Source organism: Streptopelia decaocto (assembly GCF_964273445.1).
Source record: "Streptopelia decaocto genome assembly, chromosome: 5".
In the NCBI taxonomy this organism is placed as follows: Eukaryota; Metazoa; Chordata; class Aves; order Columbiformes; family Columbidae; genus Streptopelia; species Streptopelia decaocto.
Genome location: NC_138659.1, coordinates 54037077 through 54059947, shown reverse-complemented (window position 1 = coordinate 54059947; position 22871 = coordinate 54037077). Strand labels below are relative to the sequence as shown.

At 39.0% G+C, this 22871-nt stretch overlaps 1 protein-coding gene across 3 annotated transcripts in view; it reads left to right on the top strand.

The window, feature by feature from the left end:
- Positions 1–22871, top strand: part of WDFY4 (WDFY family member 4) — a 140498-nt gene that overhangs the window by 10683 nt on the left and 106944 nt on the right. The window contains exons 3-13 of one of the 3 annotated variants that reach the window (XM_082054359.1): positions 1187–1301; positions 1882–1985; positions 3459–3605; positions 3983–4172; positions 5367–5556; positions 7730–7890; positions 8225–8677; positions 10280–10384; positions 12295–12485; positions 15043–15656; positions 19626–19719. In XM_082054359.1, coding sequence (XP_081910485.1) covers positions 1187–1301; positions 1882–1985; positions 3459–3605; positions 3983–4172; positions 5367–5556; positions 7730–7890; positions 8225–8677; positions 10280–10384; positions 12295–12485; positions 15043–15656; positions 19626–19719 — 2364 coding nt within the window. Of the gene's footprint in view, positions 1–1186; positions 1302–1881; positions 1986–3458; positions 3606–3982; positions 4173–5366; positions 5557–7729; positions 7891–8224; positions 8678–10279; positions 10385–12294; positions 12486–15042; positions 15657–19625; positions 19720–22871 lie in introns of those variants that run through there. The other 2 variants (XM_082054360.1, XM_082054361.1) reach the window with 2 other exon arrangements.

Here is a 22871-nt window from a genome sequence, read left to right as displayed (position 1 = left end):
TTGGCTAGCTATGCATTTAGGACTATACTTTTTCATTAGGGACGGTAAACATGTACTGTCATCTCAGCATTTCAGAAGTGCATCTTTTCCATTATTAGTGCCAATCTGTACTTGTGAGGTAAGCTGGCTTGTAATGTAAATTCCTAGCCAAGTGGGGTTATCACTCCAGGCCTGGCAACCTACATCTTAACCTCACAGGCAGATGGGTTAGGCAACTAATATTGCTGCAAAATCACATCCAGTGCCTTTTGGGCTAGACTATTGCTGTTTTTTTAGCTCCTTTCCCTGTGTTTCCTTTTCTTCCCCTAATTTGCAACAAAAATTATTTCTGCCCAGCAAGAAATGCTGATTTTATGAGCCTTATTTTCTTCCCAAAATAAAGTAGAATTGTAAGGCAGCAACTTTAAACAAAAACAAACAAACAGACAAAAACACCAAAAAAAAACACAAAGGATTTTGCTTGTTTATTTGTTCTGTGATTTTTTGAAATTTACTGACTTGAAAGAATAGTTCAGTTTCAGGTGAATCTTGGCCAGTATACTGCTACCTGGCAGCAGTACTCCTTTATCTGTATTACCATGGTTTATTTATGGCAAATCTGTTGCAAATGCTCTGTGAGAGCAGCAGTTCCAATCCCATTTAAGTCTTTAAGTAGCTGAGACTGTGCAATGACTTGCTAGATAGAGAAAATACAATTTAAAAAAATGTATTCCATTGAAAACTCAGGTTTTGTTTATGACCGGCTTTAGGTTTGGGGAGACCAGTTTTTGGAGAAGGATATACTTTTACTGAAGAATTCTTGGACTACCGTAGCTGTAACCTCTTCACAATAGAGGGTACTCATGTTGTATTTCGAAAGGGGCTAGCATGCTTTTTGATACAACCAGTTAGTGACATGGTGGCTATGACCAACATTTACATTGTTTTGATTGTATTCCATGGAGAAAATAATTTAAATGCTCTCTATGTAGATGCATTACATGATTCAAAAGGTAGTTCCAGGTTGTGTTCTGCATCTGTAGTGTCAGGCTCATGCCTGTCTGGCAAATGGACTACGCTGGCTGGGGAGGGAATTTTGCAGGGGAATTTTAGCTTTATGCTTGGGTTTTTTATATGTATTAGTACTTCTCAACATACCAAAGACATTATGTATCAGAAAGACTTAACAGTTATGCTTGGTTTTCAGACCTGGGAACAGTCTGCTGGAGTAATGGTATTTCCCAACATTCAGCTGTTAGCCAGTGAGGTTTCCAAGCTTCTGACAAAGGAAATTAAGAGGAACCTCAATGGCAAACCTGCAGGTAATGATCCCATACCATATCCACTGGATCCACTTATTCTGAGAATGTGCTGTCATTCAGCTGTCCTCAGCTGTGAAGTACACAGAGGGGCAATAGGAAAATGCTAAGTGCCAGATCTTTTTAGTAGGCATGAGCCAGCACTGGTTTTGGATGATTGCACTGAAGATCTGGCCTTGTATGCTGTGCTGATCGTGGTTTTGGAACTTTTGTAGCTGGAAATGTATAATATGGCAGCTGTGCAGTAAAGAGTAGTCTACACACTTTTCCGAGGAGCTTTCTTTAATGACAAAAATACTGTTAGACACACGTGGCTTTCCTGGTGGCTGTTATACATTCTTAGCACTGGACACCTGACAGACTTTATGAACTGTGCTGGTATTCCCAGTGAAGCTTGTTGGTTTGAAACACAGTTTATGTGAACTGACCTGAGCCTGATGGTGGATCAAAATCCTTTTATATCTTTCTATTCACTTCAGTGGATTTTTTTTGTTAAATTTGTCAGACTTGTTAAGAAAGTATCAATGCAGCATTTTTGGCTTTCATTAAGGAATTAAAATTTAATGTTTTTTTGTGGTAACAGAGGAAGCTCGTCTGGCTTTGGAGCAACTGCTACAACAGAAAGGGGAAGCGGAAGATGGCCGTTTGCTCCTGAAATCAGTGTATCTGCTCTCACAGACTGACTTGGTAAGATAAATGAATACAAAGGGGGGTTTTGCCTTGCCTTTGTGTGCGTGACTGTTTTTTGCTTTGTTTTTTCCTTTTTCTATCAGAGAAGCTGTGTAGCCACCCAAACAATTAAACACCTAAGTCTCATAATGCTTGCATTATCTGCAATGCTTTGTGTTTCAGCATGCCCCAAGTATACAGTCAGATAGAGGATATACTGTCAGGTTTATAGTCCATGCTTTTATTAAAGAGAGAAGTAGGCACTCTGTGCTTTCAGATACCCTTTTTGTGTTGATCATCAGACAACTGTTGTTTTTTTTTCTAGTGTTCCTCTGTCTTTTTTGTTGTTGTGTTTTTTTTGTTTTTTTCATTGTATATGACTGTTCTTCAACTGTTATTTGTCATTCCAGCTTACATATTGAAAAGATGACTAGTAAAGATCTGTCTGTCTGGTAATACAGTGGCTGGATTTTCCATCCTGATAACCTCTCATTCTGAAGCATTTCAAAGTCTTTCACAAACTCTACCTGTGCAGCCATGCTGAATGCCTCCTGGCATCAGCAGGACAGCCTGCTAATGGGCATCAGGGGCATGTTTATCCCTGTCACTGAGCTAAAGATTTTGTCTCATCCTTATTCAGATACATGAAAATAAAATCTTGCTGTCAGCTTCTAGTGGACATATTCTGTGTCATAGGGAACTCTATAAAATTATATGTACTTAGTCACAGCATGAAGTTCCTGATAAGATTTGTGTTTTTCACAAATTTAAGACATTGCTATTTTTCATAACATACACACTCACAAAACTTCATATCACAAAACTTAGTCTCGTGTTTAATTTGCTGCTGATTTTTGTTTTGATTATTGTGTGGCAAACACAAACACTGGGACTTCTCTGTAAATTGTACACAGCTGTAGTGAAGATGCGAAGAAACTAAGTTGAGAAATATTATGGACAAGCTGTCTCTTGCATTTATAAAAGGTATAATTAGAAGTGTGTCTGCAGTTATTCAGTATGTTGCAAAGGCATTATAACTAAATTGCTGCCACGCTGGGTCAAGGAAGAAATGGAGAATTCATGCTTTCCACATATCAGGCCTCTGTAGCTGCAGGGTGTCCTGTGAACTAATGATAAAGGGGGCATTGTCTGCCCCTGGACTTACTGCTGTTTTAGGAGCCAGTTAGTTTGCAGGTTATGTGCTTTATTGACTGCAGGTCTCCTTATGCAAGACATAGTAAGTACCTCTGTTCAGCTGGAGTAGGAAGTCCTGGAAACAGCTATTGCAGCACATGGTCAGTGTGTTTGCTTCTGCCAAGTGGATTTGGACAGCCACACTATATGATTGCCATGCTTGTGTGCCCTAGAGCACTTGTAAGGATAAAATGCTCAAGTAGCTTTTCCATCTGCTATGACTACAGTCAGTGTGTAGAAACACAAGGGAACTTTGGTCGGCTTCTGGAGGGGCTGATTTTTGTTTTCCTTACTTAGAGGACTACATGGAACATCATTGGATCCGGCCTTCCAGCTGCTCTGATGCAGTGCCTGTACCTTTTCTTTACTTTTCCTCTGGAGAATACCAGTGATGATGGAGAGACAAGTGAAGATGACAGTCAAACTCAGGAAATGCTTGTTAAGGTGAGATGCACCCCTGGGAGTTCATTTGCTCTGAGTCCTCAGAGGTTCCTTTAGGCTTTTAGCCAGTAATTGATTCAAACTGCCAAAAAAATAAGTAAATTTGGACTGACAACCTTTGAGCAAGCATCAGGAGTGTTATAAAACAATCTGAGATTATACCACTCTATCTCTTATTTTTGTGTTAAACAAAAAACATGACTTTAAGTGGGAAAAAAATGAATTGAGAATATCCTAGTGGTAGTTTTACTTGTTCATCTCACTGCATCCTTTCTCCTAGCATTAGTATCAAACTATAATCCCCCTCCCAATGGATTTTTCTTCTTGTCCCAAATATTTGTAGAGGTATTTATTGTAGCTGATGTTTGTTTGCTTTTCAGATAATGCTTAACATGTACAGAGAGGAACAAGGTGTAGAGGAACTTCTGGCAGCTGATAAGCTTCAGTCATTAATTATAGCAACTGCTACCCTCTGGGACCAGTGTAGCCGCTCATGGAAAGTACCTACAGGCCGTGTGCTGCGAACAATTTCAAAGGCTCAGACAAAAAACAGCATTGTGTACCTACAAGGTTTGGTTCAGTAATTTGGCTTCTTCTTTTCTCATAGATCCACTGAGAATGAATTTTCAAGAGTCTCTCCAAGGTGGATTTTGATCTCTACATCATGTAGTAGTCAGTCAGCTGCAAGGCATGGGCTGTTGGCTTTCTAGACAGAAGCTTTATTTAGTACTGATTTCCATTTGAAAACTGAAGTTTTTTTACACACACACACACAAAATCACAGACAAGATCCAATCCTGCTTGACCATGCTAATGTAGGAAAGGACAAGATGTGCTGTGTTGGGGTTTTTTTAAGTTGTATGACTCCATGTGTGAGCCTAAGCCTTATGCACATTCTAAATATAAGATTGAGGGCACTGTCAGAGGAACAGTATCTTTTGGGACAACATCCTGATTTCTTGAGTTACATCCTGATTTCTTGAGTTACATCCTGATTTCTTCCTTGGTTTTATTAGACTTAAAACACTTTAAAAAAATTATTAAGAAGTGTAAAGGCCATGAGTCTCAATTTCTTAGAAGGAAAAAAATAGGTCTATAATCCACACTTTACTGTCAGTATTCCTTGTCATAGAGTAACTGTATATAGTTATTTTTATTTTTTTAATAAAAATTTGGCTTTGTGGGTGAGATTGAAAGACTGAGGAATAGTAGGTCTAAGAGTACTGAGCTGTTTAGACATTTTGAAGCTGTCCTGGAAGGACTGGCCATCAGATTAGATAGGAAAACTAGGCTTCCTTACTTGGAGTATGATATGTATATCCTATCACATATGCCTCATTGAGCGAAGAATTGATCTGTGAACTCTGCGCAGAATATGTGATTGACTTAGTACAAGACAAATATGTTAGCCTCTGCTTACCTTGTACTCAGACAGCTGGTTTCACTCTATGTGAATTTTGGTGGGTGGGTAGGTAGGAAGTTTATACTCCTGAGACTGAATCAGTTTCTGGGGATAAACAAAGAAATGCATGTGTACTTTAAAACCAGAAATGTTCTTCAGGTACCCTCTGAGTGTGATGTCTGAGTGTGATGGTTATATATCCTTATCTTTTCTTTCTAGAATAAGAGTTAACTGATTCCTGTTTTACTAAGAAATAACTCTTCAAACTTCTTGTTCTGTCTTTGTTAGTAACTTTGAACTTTTTTTGGACAGTCAGTTCCTAAATACCTGCTTTTTTTTTTTTTTTTTTTTTTTTTACACAGCTGTGGACTGCATTAAAATAGCTGTTCAGAATCTCTTTAAACTGGCTGATACCCTACCTGCTTGTGACGTGTGTGAAGCTGCTAGTATTGTCTTGTGCTTTGTGAAAGATTCCTATCCCATATCATCAGCTTTATTGATGGAGTTTGAAAATAATGATGGCTACCAACTCCTGCTAAAAATTTTACTCCAGTAAGTAGAGACATTTTTAATGGTCTTCTAGAGGATGGTAAAATTTCAGCACGCATGGTCATCTCTCTTAATATATGAATGATGTAGGTAATCCTGCATGGATAAAAAAGCTAGTAATAAAACTCAAAATTTTGGTCTTCCATTGCTGTTTTAGGAAGGGGAAGCAATACATAACAACTTCTGCTGAAACCATAAAGGAAATTAACAGTAGAAGTTAGTCCCAAGGTGGAATAGGGACTTATTGTACACAAGACAAAGGTTCTTCATCAGTTAGTATTAGAGGGGAATGTGGGTCAGAAACATTTGTCTCAGTTAAGGTAAACTCTTGTTCCAGGAATGCAGTCAGTAAGGCAGGGAAAGATGATCTCCTTGCTGTGCAGAAACCACCCAAACAAACAAACAAACAAACCCCACAAACAAACAAAAAAAACCCACAAACACAAAAAAAGCAAAAAACCCCAAACAAAACAAAACCACCCAATTTTTTCTATAAAAAGATTATGTTCTTCAGAACTGAGATGAATATGAACATATCAGGACAAATCCCCACAAGTTATTCCAATCAAAAGTACAAATAGAATCTTTTACTCTTCTTGTCTGCTTGCATTGTCTAACCAGGCTCTGAGTTTGCTATGTTGAAACAGTACATTATACCACTTCCTCAGAAACACTTAGGAGCTTTGTTCTCATTTTCTTTAATATCACATGAAGAAAGCATTTCCAGGTCATCTTAATCTATTGTTGTTTCCATTCTGGTTTTGCTTTTTCTTGTACTTCTCTAACACTCGTAAGAACTATGGTCCCTGCCTAGTATGTTAGACCACAGGACGTTGCGGGGTGAGTATTTTCTAAGCTGGATATAGAAGATTGTATTTTGAGTCATGAATCCAAAGATATCTGTAGGCGAGTATTATTTCTTTTGATTTTTGGATGGCACAAAGTTATTAGTCTACAATTGGAAAATGTTTTGTCTTTTTCTGGCAGTGTTTTCTTTAGTCACCATAGATTGCCTAGCTTTCCCTTACAAATAAGCTGTGTCAAGATGTATATTTCTGATGAAATTCTATCCATATGGAGCAGAAACACCTGATCTTTATCAGTAAGGCCTATGATGGCCTCATCCTTTTTAGCTGATGCAACTACGCTGGAGAGACAGAAATGGCATGCAGGTGCTCAGGGCTTCAGATGAGTCTCCCTTCCCAGCATATACTGGCAGAAAGGGATAGACAGAGAACTTCTTTCCTGAACATTTTGCGTGAACAGATTTCCTCTTCTCTGATGTTTAGAATTTCTTTTTCAGATAAAAAGAATCTTGCCAATTGCATTCTTTTCCATCCAAATGGATACTAACATTTGCTCTGGCCCTTTTCTTTTTCTTGTTTAGATTAAACCAGACCATAGTTGTTTTGTTTTCTTCTGAGATTTTCCTAAGTTCTAGTATCAGTCTATTGCTCTGCTGCTAACCCATACCCAGATGCTAGAGTTTTCCTTAAGAATTGACCTCTCAGTACAGAATAGGACAACATGATAATCAGCTTTCTGTCCTTTGACAATCTCCCTTCGGTCTAAACTATGGCAATACTGGAGTTACAGTTCAAACTGTTTCCTTAAATAGGAGAGACATGCCATCTTCATTTCTGATTCACAAAGCTGAGGAAATACAACATCTTTCCCTTCCTAATGGCTGAGATTTTTCTGTTCTTTATCTCAGTTAGCAAGTCCATTGCCTTGCCAACCATATGCCTACATATTAATGTGAAATGTCTGTTTTAATTTTTTGATCTCTCACAAAATCTACATTTTTACTCCCCAAATCAGACATTATTTTAGAAAGAATTTCCTTTTTGTTTTTTATTTAAAGTACACATAACTGGACAAAATTCCTCCAACATTTATCTTCAGTTTCTTCAGAAGACTGTTACAGTGTCACTTCAGTTTTCTTCTTCAGTTTGTGCATTTTGTTCTTGTTCAAAATGCGCTGTCATGCTGTGGAGTCACTGTTTGGAAGATGGTTAAACAAGTCACAGAAATAAGACATAAAGACAGTAAAACAGACTGGGGAGGAGCAGGGAGTAAAATGGGTAGTCCTTGTGTCCTCGGTACCTGGTAATATACTCAAACTGTTTGTATTACTAAGGCATGAACATATGACTACTCCATGTTTTGTTCCTAGATGTGAGGGGCTGCAGCAAAATGAAGGAGGTTCCTATCTGGATGAGATCTTGGACATGCTGACTTGCCTTACAACCTGTGGAAAAACTGAACTGAAAGTTTCTGGCAATATTGTACACCCGCAATTACCACACTTTGATTTTGAATGTACACGGTCTTCTGGTACAGTATGAGTATATTTATGGCTGTGTAGTTGGGTCTTGCAAAACTGAAGCTCTATTCATTACGTGTCTTAAGATGGAAGCAGGAGTATGAGATGGCGTCTCTTACCTATGTGCTTAATGCTGCAGGAGCCTGAATGCTATCTACATGAAACTGAACTGACCATGTCAGCTGTAGGGTCTGATCCAAGGTTGAGACCATGCCTCCCAATCACACCTCTCATGTCTGTGACTCCTATTTCCACTCTGAGGCATAATTTAACGTTATAGTTGTGGTGTTTACAGTCTTAAATAGCATTGATGTGAAAATGATCTCACTTGGTTTTATCCCACAGGAATGACAGTGAAAAACCTCCAGGCTTTTCAGGTGTTGCAGTCCATTTTCCAGAAAAGCAATGATCAGCATCTATGTGGAAGAATCTTGGCAGCTATTGGTACCATATGGGCCTGGAACACAGTGAACTTCTTTCTTCTAGAATGGACACTACAACCTATCAACCAGTTTATGGACATAATCCATTTCAAACCACACCCAGTCCAAGTCCAGTTCTTCAGACTGGTGGAGTCCATAGTGCTAGACCTGTCCTATGTCCCCCATGAAATTTTGAAGAAGGTTCAGTATTTGATAAAGGAAAACATAGTGCCATTCTGCACCCTAACAGCTCTCCGGTGTCTTCTCAGCATGACCAAGAAGGACCTGTTATTCAGTGACATATTCCGTGACTCTGGGCTCTTAGGGCTACTGCTGGCACTTCTGAGGAAACAAGCCAAGATCCTGAGGAAATCAGGTACAATTTAATGTCATTCACAATGACTGTTGAAGCAGGCAGGTTGATAGGAATGAATAAATCTCTTTCTACAGCCAGTTTATACATTTTATATACTGAGTAGCTAGATATTCTCTGCAAGACAGCTGACCTAAGTTTATGACATACTAAGCTGGGTCCTCTCTGAAATCTTCCTGGTTTATTGTTCACTAGCATTAACAGTTCTAAGCTATTTGTCACCAGTGTACTGAAATGAGTTATTCTGGAGGGTACCATTCAGCCCACACTTTTAAACAGGTCTCAATTTGGGCTTCTATAAGATGCCAACTTGAGAGTAGAGGAAGAGTTTTTCAGTGTTTAATTCCTGTGAGAATAACACTTAATCTTGAGGACTGGTGATAGAAAGCAGTTTCTTGAATTTTGGCTGTATACTACCTGTAATTACTAACATCCATTGTCATCTGATATAGTTATCTCCTATTATGAAAACATAAATGTAAAAATCCTGGTGTGGCAACTATGGGGTACACCTGAGTTAAAGGGACAGACTCACATATTTTAAAGTTTACAACTACGATTTTAAAGAAGGAAAAAGTGCACGATAATATTTTCTGTACTGTATGAATTGGCAAATGCCTTTAAATTTCAGTGCAATAGTAATTTAGTAAAGGAGGAGGGACACAAAATACTAGCTATAACTTCTGATGCAGCAAGCACAGTTTGTTTATACATATTTGTTCCAAGGAAGAGAAAGAATATGAATTGCAACAGAAGTTCCAGGGTGCAGGCATGTATTACCTGTAAGGACACTTAGATTTACGTTCTTGATACCAGAGAACTAGAATTTTGTGCAAGAGTACTTAGACAGGGATTGTTAAGATAAATATGAAGGTTCTTGAAAACATACCTTCTGTTTATGAGCTGGTGCATAGGGCCTTTCTTCTGTCTTTGCATTAATTTCACATTTTAGATCACTTGGTGATGTAAATTTTATAGTGATTGAATGGCTACATAATTTGTAAATTTAAAAGTACAGATAAAGAGGGACAGGTAGAAAGACACAGTATGAAGTGATCACTATTTCTTTCTTTTGGTTTTGAGAAATTTAGCTTGCAAACTTCAAGACTTTTAGATCTAAAATAACCTACCTTACACTGATCCTGGAAATGTTTGCCTTTGAACATGCAGAGGTTTCTGCTCTTCACTTTTAGTTTAGGTACTTATGTAAACCCTGTTGCTATATTTTATCACTTGGTAGCTCATAATCTGTGACGTTCTTTTATTTGTGTGTGTTTCTACCAGGTATCACTAAACAGGTAACTCTACCTGTTCAGAAGTGGAAACACCACTACTACCAGTATTGTCTATGGTTATGCAGGAGATCTGAGCTGCAGACTGTAGAGTCAGACCTGTGTTTCCCAATCTCAGACTTAGACCCTGATGACCAGACAATTCCATGTCTGTATTTTGCTGCTCATTTTAGGGTTAAGTAGCCTGTAAGTAGTATTTAAGAGAAAACTAGAATTCACTGAAGAACTGTTTTTCCTTTTTAGTTTAATATATTTTAGTTACAATTGACCATGTCTTACATAAATTGTATTATGACTTTTAATATACTGACAGCTGGAACACATCTGCCTGGTCTGGAAGAAGGCACTGAGAAGGAATTAAATGCTGTGATGCTGAAGATGGTAGCTGCCCTTACAGTGGGTTCTGTGAGGAACACTGGTAAGAAATGGCATGACTGCATTACCTTAATGATATTTGGTGGTAGGAGGCCACGATGCTGCTTACGGAGTACCAACAAATATTCTGACTTTTGTGTTTTAGTGAGAAGTGGAGGACAAAAGCTAGAAGTGTGGGTATAGCAGTGTTACAGCAGTAAGAAATATGGCAAAGATATTATCATGCTGTATAATGAGCCTTATCCCAGTAGTGACCCTGTTTCCCTCATCCATATGGTTATACCCGAGGCGTTTACACAGAAAACACAAACTTACCTTGCGGAACACAAAAACTGTGTATATGTTTTGTGTATTGTTTGTTCATCTAGATTTTCTTCCATGGAATCTACTATTTGACATTTGATAGGGTCAGACATAGGCTGAGTAACACTCCTACATTTAGTATTGGCATACCTAAGTGTTGTATGTGTGGGGAATTCTGTGGAATATAGTAATACAGAAGTGAACGCTTCTTAGTATGGGAATCCATTCACTTAATTCACTCTTGATTCCTAGAATCATCATGTTCGCATCATCTTACACAGTGCAAACATATTGTTACAAACTATCAAACAGTCCCTTTCAAAAACTAAAGAGATGTTTAAGTTGAAGACAAATAAGGCATCTTTTCCTTTTCATTTATTATTCTATTGGGAAGCTGTCTTCTGTGATGATTAGAAACCATGGTCATCCAGTCATTTTATCCCTAGTTGTTCTTGTGCCCTTAATTTTTTTTCATTCTTTTACTTCAGTTTTCAGTGGTAATCTCTCTTTCCACATCTCTCAAGCCTCCGAATCTCAAGACAAGGGACTGGGGGAATGAAGTCCCTCCTATTGTAAGTGAAGATCAGGTTCGGAACCATCTGAGGAACCTGAACATACACAAGCCCCAGGAACTCCATGAGGTGCATTCTAGTGTTCTGAGGGAACTGGCTGATGTAGTTGCCAAGCCACTCTCAATCCTATTTGAAAAGTCATGGCAGTCAGGCAAAGTTCCCAGTGACTAGAAAAAGGGAAACGTCACAAACATTTTTAAGAAGGGTAAAAAGGAGGAACCTAGGAACTACTGACCACTCAGCCTCACTTTCCTGCCCATTAAGATCATGGAACAAATCCTCCTGGAAGATGTGTCAAAATATATGGAAGATAGGGGGGTCATTAAAGACAGCCAACATGGCTTCACCAAGGGCAAATTGTGCCTGCCCAGTCTAGTGGCCTATTGTGATGGAGTAACTGCATCAGTGGACAAGTGAAGACCTACAGATGCCATCTATCTGGAGTTTTGTAGGGCCTTTGATGTGGTCCCCCACAACATTCTTGCTGCTAAATTGGAGAGATACAGGTTTGTTAGATACACTGTTAGCTAGATAAAGGATTAACTGGATGGCCACATCCAAAGACTTACAGTCAATGACTGAATGTCCAAGAGGTACAAGCCCCAAGGAGGCTTATAAGAAAAGACAGGGAGAGACTTTTTACCAGGGTTTGTAGTGACAGGGCGAGAGGCAACAGTTTTTAGTGTAAAGAGGGTAGATTTAGATTGTATATAGGGATGAACTTCTTCACTGTGAGGGTGGTAAGGCACTTCAACAGATTTCTCAGAAAAGCTGCCCCTTAGCTGCAGGTGTCAAAGGCCAGGTTGTAAGGGGCTTTGAGTAACCTGTTCTAGTGGAAGGTGTTCCTGCCCATGGCAGGGGTTTGGAACTAGATGACCTTTAAGGCCCTTCCAACTGAAATCATTCTATGAGTCTACAATGGTTTATTTTTTTTTGTCTTTAGCGCAACCAGCTCTTCTTCTTGCCTCCTGCTGTATCTGTAGAAATATGACACTTCATACCAACACTAAAAATGTACCTGTGAAAACTACAAGTAAAGGATATTTTAAGTAACATATGATACTGTATTTGCCCCTAGTTGTTCTGAAGGACTATGGGATGGTGCCATATATCAAGATATTTTTGGATGATGAATGTTACAGGAGTGCTACTCTCAGCATCTTGGAGCAGCTATCAGTCCTCAACTATGAAGAATATATGAGCATTATTATTGGGGCCCTCTGTTCTTCTACACAAGGGGAACTACATCTGAAACTAGATCTGCTGAAGGTAATGAATGTAGCTTCCCTACTGGCTCTTGTTTTCCTGGAAACAGCTTGGCTTGCGACAAATTGCTTTTAATGTCACCCCAAGCACTGTGGCTTTTTTTTCAATAAGCTAAGTGAAGAATAAAAAAGAGCTGTGGGACAGTTTTTGATTCTGGTAAACTGGGTGCTTTGATTTTTAGCAATGTGTGTGTGGTCAATACTTTCACTCAGTATCAGATTGTGAAGTATTTTGAAGACTTAAACAGTAATGCAGGACAGAGAAAGAGACACAGTTGTATGAACAGTTCTATGTAATTTGATGGAGAAGGGAGAAACAAATGTGAATGAAAATGGAGGAGATGTGGAGGGAGGATGTGAGGAGAGGTAAAGGAGTAAGATTGTAATAGGCAAAGTAGGAATAAGATGAACAGCTTGATTCAGGTTAAGTTTCCAAGCTTGAAACTTTGCTGTCCTTAATTTTGTCATCTCTTGCATAGACCAGTGTCATGGAAAAAGAGATTTCAGATGATGGAAAGGAGAGTCTTATGAATGTTTGGAGGAAGAAATTAGAACTACTTATACCCTCTATTGTGTTTATAGAGGGTCTGATCCATAAGTAATGAAGCAGGGGAATCAGTGTGCTTTATTTTGTTTTAGAACATAAGCATCAAACTGAAAAGCAGTAGTGTTGTAAGTACTGATTTAAAGTTTCATTCTACCTTCTCTGCCAAGTGTGAACTGAATTCACCTTTCAGCATAATACGGCAGCTGTTTGTGTGACAAAAGAACCATGTCACTTTAAGAAACCAAAAATGTGACGAAGTTTATAGCTTTGATTTGAAACAGTAAAATTTAACAATATTTGTGGACAAGTTGAGTATGGTGTCCAAACTAATATGAAAATAAATGCAACTTCAGTGTCTAATTTTGACAAATGATAACTGTATTAAAACATAATGTAACCAAATGAATTTATTGTCTACATCCATTGGGACTGTGATTGTGTTACACATAAATTCAGATTGATTTGCTAATATATATTTAGCTGTTAAAGCCTGAACACAAATGCAATTAGCACTGCCGTATTCCTGTGTGGCATGTGGACAATTACGAGGAATAACAAATAATGGAATGTGAAATAAATTCTGTTAACATTAACTGAGTTAGGGGGTTTCCAGCAGACATCAGTTTTATAGATTCAAGACAGAGGAATACTAACTCATATGTGGTTAAATTCTAACTGAGTTAGAGCTGGAGGAAATATCATTACAGTTGACCTTCTCTGAAATGTGTTAAAGCCATCCTGATAACTTCAGCTCTGAGTTATTAAATTTACTCCCTGTTCAGAAGTCTCTGCCTGTTTTGATACATTATCATACAAAATTGGATGACAGTAATGGAGTTCTCTCTCCCTCTCCAGTTCTGGCAACCCTTTCTTGCAGTCCTAGATACTGTTACATGGAGGTATATTTGTGTTAGAAGCTGTTTCTCTTTGGCAGGTTGTGAAGTGAACTTCTTTCACCGGATATCAGTTGGGAAAATTTATACGTAAAATTAGCCCTTTCCAGTGTGGAAAGGTACAGCCTCAAATTTGAAAAGTCCCTGGTGCCTGAAAGAGCATCATATTTACAAAATGAATTGTGCAATGAATGGATTACATTCAAGTACAGTAGACTTTTTTCCTTACAAGCTCTTCTTTTTCTTTCATGAATTTTACTTCCAGCACTACAACTTTTAATAACTTCCATAGATTTGTTTTAAAATATCAAGGACATAGAATTCAAAATTTACAAATGGTGTAGGTTGGTCTTTATGCATGTGTAATATTGACAAGTGGCATTCACATATAACCTGCTTTAAGCCTATTGAAGTTAGAAAAAATCTAATGACTTTCTTGTCTTGGGATATGACTCTTCATGGCTTTTTTCCTCCAAAGTGTTGTGTAAACTTTAAAAAATACCTCTGCTAAGAAAGGAAATCATTATTGCCTATCTTAATGAGGAGAGCCTGCTGCTTGCAGTATTCTTTGGGTCATCCTTTTTCACTGTTTTTTTTGAGCAAAAGTCTATTGTGGCTTCTCATCTATTCAGGGCTATAGGAAGACTTGCCTGTAGAGAGCTGTGCTGCTTTCTCAGTTTCTGTATGAGGTTATTTACAATTGAATTTCTGGTTTCTTTTATTTAAGGCAAAGGCAATTTTCTTAGGAGAGTCTGAGAAGACTGATAGAAGAATAGCTAGAGGTCTGAAAAAATACCTCTTGCCAAAGTGACTAGGATATGTAATGCAGGAAATTTTAATTCTTTGCTTATCCCTGTGAGCATTATCACCTACCTGTCAGGTTGACTCCATGGGATACTCCTGAGTCTGCATTCAAATCCTGGTTGTTGGGCTCACTGAGTATATGAGGAGGAGAAAAATTGTGCAGTGTTGGCCTTTACTTTGACCAACTATTTTTTCTTCAAAGAGTGAAGTTTCAGGGAAATAATTTTGCTACAAACTTGCAATTTTAAAATTTTCTAAAGTTTTTTATCCCTTGGTTTAAGTACTTCTTTCGTCTCCTTCCTTCCCTATGTTTGTAGTCACTCCTGAAGATACTGGAGAGTCCCAAGAGCCATTCAGCTTTCAGAATGTGCAGTGGATTCAATGGACTCCTGTCCCTTCTCTCAGACATGGAAGGTGCATTACAGGACCCTCCATCTGGGTTGTGGGCAGCAATAGGACAGAATTGCATACTGGAGCTTGTTTTCTACACACTTCAGGGGATAACAGCAGCCCTGCACATGGACCCTGTCAACAGCAACTTCTTCCAGAAGAATGGTCTCTTTGAAAAGATGGCAGAAGATCTTGGGTCACTGGGATGCTTCTGGACACAAGGGGAGCGACAAATTCATCTGAGCCTTGAGAAGATAAGGACATTTGCAGAATTCTTGGATGCAGCTTTCTACTCTTCAGAACCTTTCCCAATGTGGCTAAAGAACTGCATATGGATTCTGAATTTTCTTGATCACATGGTCAAAGGAACCCTCCATCTGGAGAGCTACTTCAAGGAGAGAAAGGCAGAGAAAGGAGAGGCATCAAGAGATAATGAAGAGGGACCCCAAGCTAAAGAAGAAGAACATCCTGTTGCTTTCAACAGGCCAGGCAACAAATTACCTGCCTCTGCCTATAGGCCATGGGGAAACCCTGAGGAGAAGTAAGTCTTTATTTACCACACTAAATATAATAGTAAGACTGGTATGTGCATTTATATAAACTGAGATAAAGTGTGACATAACCTACCTGGAACAAACAAATCAGTGCCACAGTCCCAACTCTCAGGCCTCCAGACAGCAGAAATCACCTCTTTTGGAAAAGTCATTGATGGTAAGCACTGGGGCATAAGTGTTCAGTGGAGCACTGAGACACACAGCCGTGAGAGTTGCAGAGTTTGTGCTCAAGGTCCTGACTCATGCAATGTGGGAGCAGGACTGGGCTCTAAGGCAAAGGCTGCTTGGACTTGAAGTTTGCCTTTAGTCTCTGCTTGACTCTGCCCCAATTGACTTTCACATTTTCAGTTATGTGGAAAGCTGTTTCCAGTCACCTGACGCATTACCAAAAAAGAAAAAAAAAGATGTCTTAAGTGCTCCCCCATGCGTGTGTGTCCAGGCACATGTGTACAGACACACACGCTGTCATTCATTTGCTCATACAGCTGAAACAGAGAAAGATGAAAAAGGAATAGTAACGTTAACCTGCCTCATACAATGAATTATTATATCAAAGTATATATCCTTTGTAGGAGGGAAAGACTACACCAGAAATGAATGTAACTGTCAGCTATGAATCAATTCTGAATAGTTTAAATTTCATAACTTGTGAGGTCTTCTGCCCCTTTATGTGTCTGTAGCTTTATCTTGGATCTCTCAGTCCTTTTCTTGAAAACATTTCTGGTCAGAGTTATACTTAAAAAAGGTAAAGTTTATAACTGCGAGATTCCTTCAGCCCCTATTATAGGTTATTTTACAGCCATCTTCCAGCTTTATTGAACAAGTCTTTAGGTCTCCCACTCATAGCTGACAGTCACTGAAGTCAGCATAACATTTGTTCCCTGAGTACTGAGGTAGGCAGAGTATTTCTGGTCATATTTGTACTTGTTTGAAGCTACCAGAAAAATCTGCGGTAGATTTCTTTGCTCCTTGTGCAACTGATTTTAAAATAGTCATGGAGATATTTGCTCCCTATCACTACCCTCTGAATTACACTGGAAGCTTCTGGTTAGATACTCAGTGCTGGGGAGAGGACTTGGTGGCTCAGGAGGAATGAATAGTTTTAAAAGTAGATCGTCCTAGCCCCATTTGAGAGAATGTGGGTCAATGTGTTGAGAGAGTATGGGTAGTGGTGAGAAGTTCATAGCCTGTAGCTTAAGTGTGTGTGTAAGGGAGGGTCAGGGAAGATAAAGGAGAAAGAGTAGATCAGTGGCAATGCTGGGAAGGGTATGGCTCTGTCTTCTGCCTGTCTTTCTCAGGTTACTAGATCTGAAACATAAAGTAAAGGCTTCCTAGGTCCTTGTGGGTATTTTTGCCTGAGCTGTGAGTCTGTGCAGTAACTGAATGAATGCCAATTTTAGAGAAATGAATCTTGCAAACTGGGATCCATTCAGTTCATAGTGTGTGGTTTGGGACAGTTTGGCTTTGGTTCTGGGATGTAAAGGCGCAGAAGGAAGCCAGATTAGCTAGAGGTGGCTGGAGAGTGTCCGGGACAAGTGTATGCAAATACAGAAGAATAACATTCACAGCTTGCCAGTGCAACTTCAGGCCATACAGCCTGTATCTTCTTCCAGCAGTAATTTTTGTGAAAATAAAAATAAGAAATCAAGATCCCAGAGTTCCTGCAAGCCTGTGGTTCCCCTGATGCAGCTTCCTCTTAGCTGTATTCTGTGTTCACACTTCCTCCAGAAGAAGGCTTCAGCCTGAGGCTATGTAGCTTGGAAAGGAGGAACTTGAATGCAGTCAGTGTAAGTGGCCTGTGATGCAGCAACATGTATTTACCATCCCTGCAGAGGGGGAAAGGAGCAGATCCTACAGGGGCCTGTGACTGAGACACAGGCAAATCAGCATTTTAGCTGGATAAGATTCTAGCCCCTTACACTATCCTGTGGTCAATGATGCTCGGTCACAGAGGAATTGTCCCTTTCATTCCCATCTGAAAATCCGCTCTCTGTGTTCCTGCTCCTGTTGATGTTCAAAACACCTTCTGTGACAGGTTACGTCTCTGGTTTTCCCTTTGCTCCTGGTGCTTGAAGATAGCTTGCTGCAAGCTGTGTTAACTGAGGCTGATCTCTCTTTGGGAGGGAAGCCACTCTTCGTGCCCACCCTAGCAGAACTGCTGCTGCAGTTGCTGTTACTACAGACTCACTGTGCAAATGGCTCTTCTGGTTCTTTGTGGCATCTCATTTTGTCCCCGCTCTCTTATTTGTTTTTTAACTAGTAACCAGTGCAAAGCAGATCTAAGATTCACACCATGATACTAATGGGTAGATGAAGTGGAATCATGAGGCTGACTGAATAGCCGTAAGGCAGAAGTATGAGAGATGAAATATTTGCAGGAGTTGGTACATGGAGACAGCTTTTATACTAAGACAATCCAGAAAATGAGGGCCTCTTAGAAAACCACAGAGAAGGCTGGAGATAAGGCTTATATGATATGCTTAGAGGGGAGCAAGTGTGTAGTACTGGCAGGGAAGCTGAGGTGTAGTTCAATGCTGGTCAGGGACTCTGGATTTTCCTTCTTTGTTCTTCCTTCTTAACAGCTGTGGAGAATGATAAACCTGCCAGGCAGTGCTCAGGCTAAAATTGAACTTGTTCTGGGGAGCACAGCCACAGCAGGAAAACAGACTGAAACTTTGATCCTATTGATACTATTTGGCCTGGATTTTTGTCTTTAGACTTAGTTAGGGTTTTTGGGGGGAGATGAGAGGAGACCGTATTTTCAGTGTGTACTTTTTCTTGTTTGACATTTAAGAACTTGCCCACATTCTCATTAAGTACAGGTGTATGTGTCCACACTGGAGCCACTGCTGCAGTAAGTATTTATAGCAGATCTGATTTTGATTTATTACACAGAAAATATTGTAAATGAGAGATTTATTTGAAATTATCTTTCTTGAAGGTGCAGTAAGAATTATTTGTCACAGTGTGGCAGTATCGTACACCTTACTTGCTGCTCAGATGTATTGGATGATATTACAGCCTTTTTACCCTCCTTTAGTTCCCTTGTAAAAGCTGTTTTAACGCTCATTCTTTTACATCTACCCTTTGTTTCATACAGTCCATAAAACATATTGTGCTTTATTTTTCAGTCTAAGTTCGGCTCTTAGATGTTGCCTTTTATTTTCTCATGAGATCTATTTGGGACAGATATTTCTAACAGTGCACACATCACAACTCTGGTTCAGAGGTGCACCCAGAAATGCTGATTATACTCTGAACATGATGAGCTTACAGAGCATAAACTAGAGTTACTGCTATGCTCTGGCTTCATCTTTGAGACATATCTGACCTCTGGCCTGCTTCATGGCATAAGCAGATCTCTGTTGTAACTCCAATGACTTAATTCCTTCCTGTGCCTGAATGTACAAAGTTGATACGGCAAAAATGAGAACTGTTGGGGAAGCACAGATATTTAACTTTCTGTTACTAGTTTAGGCAGGTTCTGGTCTTGGAAAGGAAGGGTGGCATACTGATTTCATCAAGACTGTCTTATCTTTGCTTATTGCTATTATAGTTTGAAAGTACTGAAGTTATTGTCTGACTAAAGTTACAAACTGCTTTAAAGTAGAAAATGTGACCCTAGTTCTGAACTGATGCATAAGAGATCTCTCTGGTTGTCTATTCTCTGTATTGCAAGTACCTTCAAAGGCAAAGTTTGTTTAAAGAGGCTGCTGCACATCTTTGAACATGCAGGTCCCCCAGGTGTGAGCTCATGAGCAACTTCTGTCCTGTCTTTGTTACTCCAAAGCTTCCAGCTGTTCCAGGTCATCTGTATTGTATACTTAGCTTCAAATGTGGAGCCTGGTTACTGCTAGGAGGCTTTAATGCTGTACTCTGCTGGAACATTGTTGGGCTCTCTTGGCTGTTGTTAATGATAATTATGATGATAAGTCTTATGCAACTTTTTCCTGCAGATGGGAAACAGGAGACTGTGTCATTGTCCATCCTGGTGCTGTCTGTGTTATGGTGAGGTTGCTGCCAAAGCTGTACAAAGAGGGACATGCTCAGGTGAGTGTGAACAAATAAAAGTGCCATCTAAACAGTGTCTGCTACTTTTCTGTAGCTTCATTTCCAAGAATTGCTTACTCTTTGCAGATGTGGAAGTACTAAAATTTACCTAGAACGCTGGCAGTAGGAACAGCACAAATTTCACTGGGTTAACAGATATAACAACAAAGGCTCTTGGCTATCAGTTTGACTAAGGGTTTCTATACTTGTTTGACGCAGTACATGGGTCTTGGTCTCAGAATATTTACTGCAAAGGAACAAGTGTAAATGTGCCTTGAAAATTGTTTAAAATATTGCTAATGGAGCTAGCAACCAGAACAGTCTAGTTCTTTAGGCCTAACAGTCCATAAACTTTCAATGAAGCTTAGAATTGGCTTTGCTTTGTTAAACCTTCCATACACACACCCACTCTGAACAAGTATATTGCCTATATTGTATCTGCTATCTGGTCTAAAATACTTGAATACAGTTAAAGCACATATGAAGGGCCTGAAATAAAATCACACTATTCATTCAGAGCCATGGAAGGTGGAAGTGCAAATAACTGCTGGCACACCCCAACTTCGTGTAGTGGAACCAAACGAGTAGCTAGTGAAATTTTGTTAATTACACTAATTAATTTCTGAAAAACAAGTAGAACAGTTAATTGCGTGAGAGTGTCATCAAGAAATTATCGGAGTTCACTGAGCTGTATGAGAGAGAAAGCCTCTCAGAATCTCAGTAGATGGCAGTGTTCTTAAAAATATGAAGGGCTAGAACACAAATTCCACCATTAATATTTTCTTCCTTTCTCACTCCTTTTGTCTTAGTCAAGAAGAAATTATTACTGATAATGTTTGTTTAGTATTGCTGTTGTGAATAGGATTGCCTCAGGTCAAGTGGGACTGTTACGCAGGGTCCTGTGTCAGACTCCGGCTAGGAGTTAAAACATTTCCTAAAGAGTGTTTTCTCAAATTACTCACAGAAAGGATAGAGGGAAAATTGAATTTTTCTGGCTAATTGTATTTAAAAGTAAATGACAGAATAAGTGGAACCTCATGTCCTGTAGTTTGGGCTGCTCACTGATGCCGCCAGGTAGTGAAACAAAAGGCTGCACTTCAGTACCTTTAATCATAACATATGCTACTGCATGAACCCTTATACAGTGACATGCTACTTGGAACATGAGAGTCAGGCAAGATCTGATGCAAAAAGTGAACCTCAATGGCTAGTGAAGGGGAGCTACTTGGTTGAAAGATAATAACTTAAGGAATTTTGCTTTGAATAGATATATTTTATCCCAAACAGGGTAGTATTCTTTCTTCTAGTGCAATAGCGTTTGACAGCTATATGAGAGATAAAATAATTTCTTTGTGGATGGAGCTATTTTACTCAGACTTTCATTTGAAACTATGAAGGGGCTTCTTGCTGTGAGTTTAAAATTGAGTCAAATAGTACATTTTTTAGGAGCAATGGTGAAGAACAGAGGGTAGCTAATCTTTCTGCTTGTTTTAGTGCTATTATAGATCTTTTAGGTCCAGGTGTTCAAGAGTAATCTGGAAAACTCTTTGGTGATGTGCAAATCCTTTGCTTTCACAGAAATGGCAATGACAAAGCACTGCTTTTACAGAAACATTAATGGAACTCAATAAAATTAATGTACTTTGATTCTGACCCTTAGAGATAATATCAATTTCCTGCCAAATTTGCTACTTTTTAGTGACCTTTGTCAGAGCCAAGCAGTGATGGGTTGAAGCAATGTTGAGCCTGTCAGCATAGAAAAAATACACTGGTTGTATATTACCGCCATTCCTAAGTATGATAAAAAAAATCATTTGAATATCTTATGTGTATGAATATTTGCTTAAAAGCTTTAAACCTCCCCAAGAGGCAGTCTTTGAGTCAGTAAGCTGTATTTAGAGGATATAGCTCATGTTCATGCCTAGGACTGGTACTAAGCCAGTTTCCATCAAAACACATACAGCTTGATCAAATATGAGGCAGATTTTCCTTTTATTAATATGCTGCCTGTTCAGTGATGGAAGATAGCATTGCCACACATTTCATAAACTAAGTATAAGTAAGACAGGTTAACACTCACTTTAGATGTGTGGCTCAGGATGCTCTGCTTCCCCTCAGACTTATTCATCCTTGCCTGGCATTTTGGAGCTGTGGCTTTTAAGAGTCTAGAGTGTCATGCCAGATCTTTTCCATTTTCGTTGTCAGATAAGGTGATCTCCTAGGTCTAACAAGGCTGGGTAAGGGAAAGAAAATAACTTTTGAGAAGAGAATCAAAGCACAATTCAGTTCTGTGTCATCATCTTGGCAGGTTTCTTCTGGGTATGGAGAAAAAAAAATCCTCATAAGATTCATTATGTAAATTATCTATACTTTTATTAAATAATATTATTGCTTTCACAGCTGGATTTATCCTCTCTATTTTTATCCATGTCTCTCCTATGATGAACTGCTGTTATACTCACTGCTGTTATATTCACTACTGTAAAACTAAAACATTGTGCATCAATAAGAACTTTCCACCTTTTAAAAATACCTTTATCCCCACTTTAAATTTAGCCTAAACTAGTTGTTCATACTGCAGATGTTAACAGTGTAACACTTTCCAAGTATTTGTACTTCTTTAAAAACATAAATTCTATCTAAACTGAAAAGGTCTCTGAGATGGTTAGATATGGCCCATAGAAGACTGTGACATTTGAGGTTTGTCTGCCTTCAGACATGTATCACTTCAAATGTAACTGTAAATATCACAGTGAATTCCTTCATTACTGCACTGCATTATCTGCACAAGGAAATTCTTCAGGTGTTTGGCCAGAGCTTCATTCCACTTTGAGTTGTGCAACCAAGGCTTTGGGAGAAAGGAAACTAGAATGGATCAGCACTCTAGTAGAAGAAAGGAGACTAGAAACACCACAGCAGTGGGTCCTCCAGCCTGGGCTGGTAGCTGAAGGTCAGCCCTTTCTTGTGAGCACTTCCCTGCGGGCTTTGCTCTAGTCTTGTCTCCAGTGGGATGTTTCTTCTTTGAGCTTGTTCTGATTACAGCACAACTTTTTTTTTTTTTTTTTTTTATTTATTTAAAAAAAAAATATTTATTTATTAAAAAAAAAAAAAAAGCATAGCCTATCTGTTTGTTCTTTTCCAAGGTTATTTTT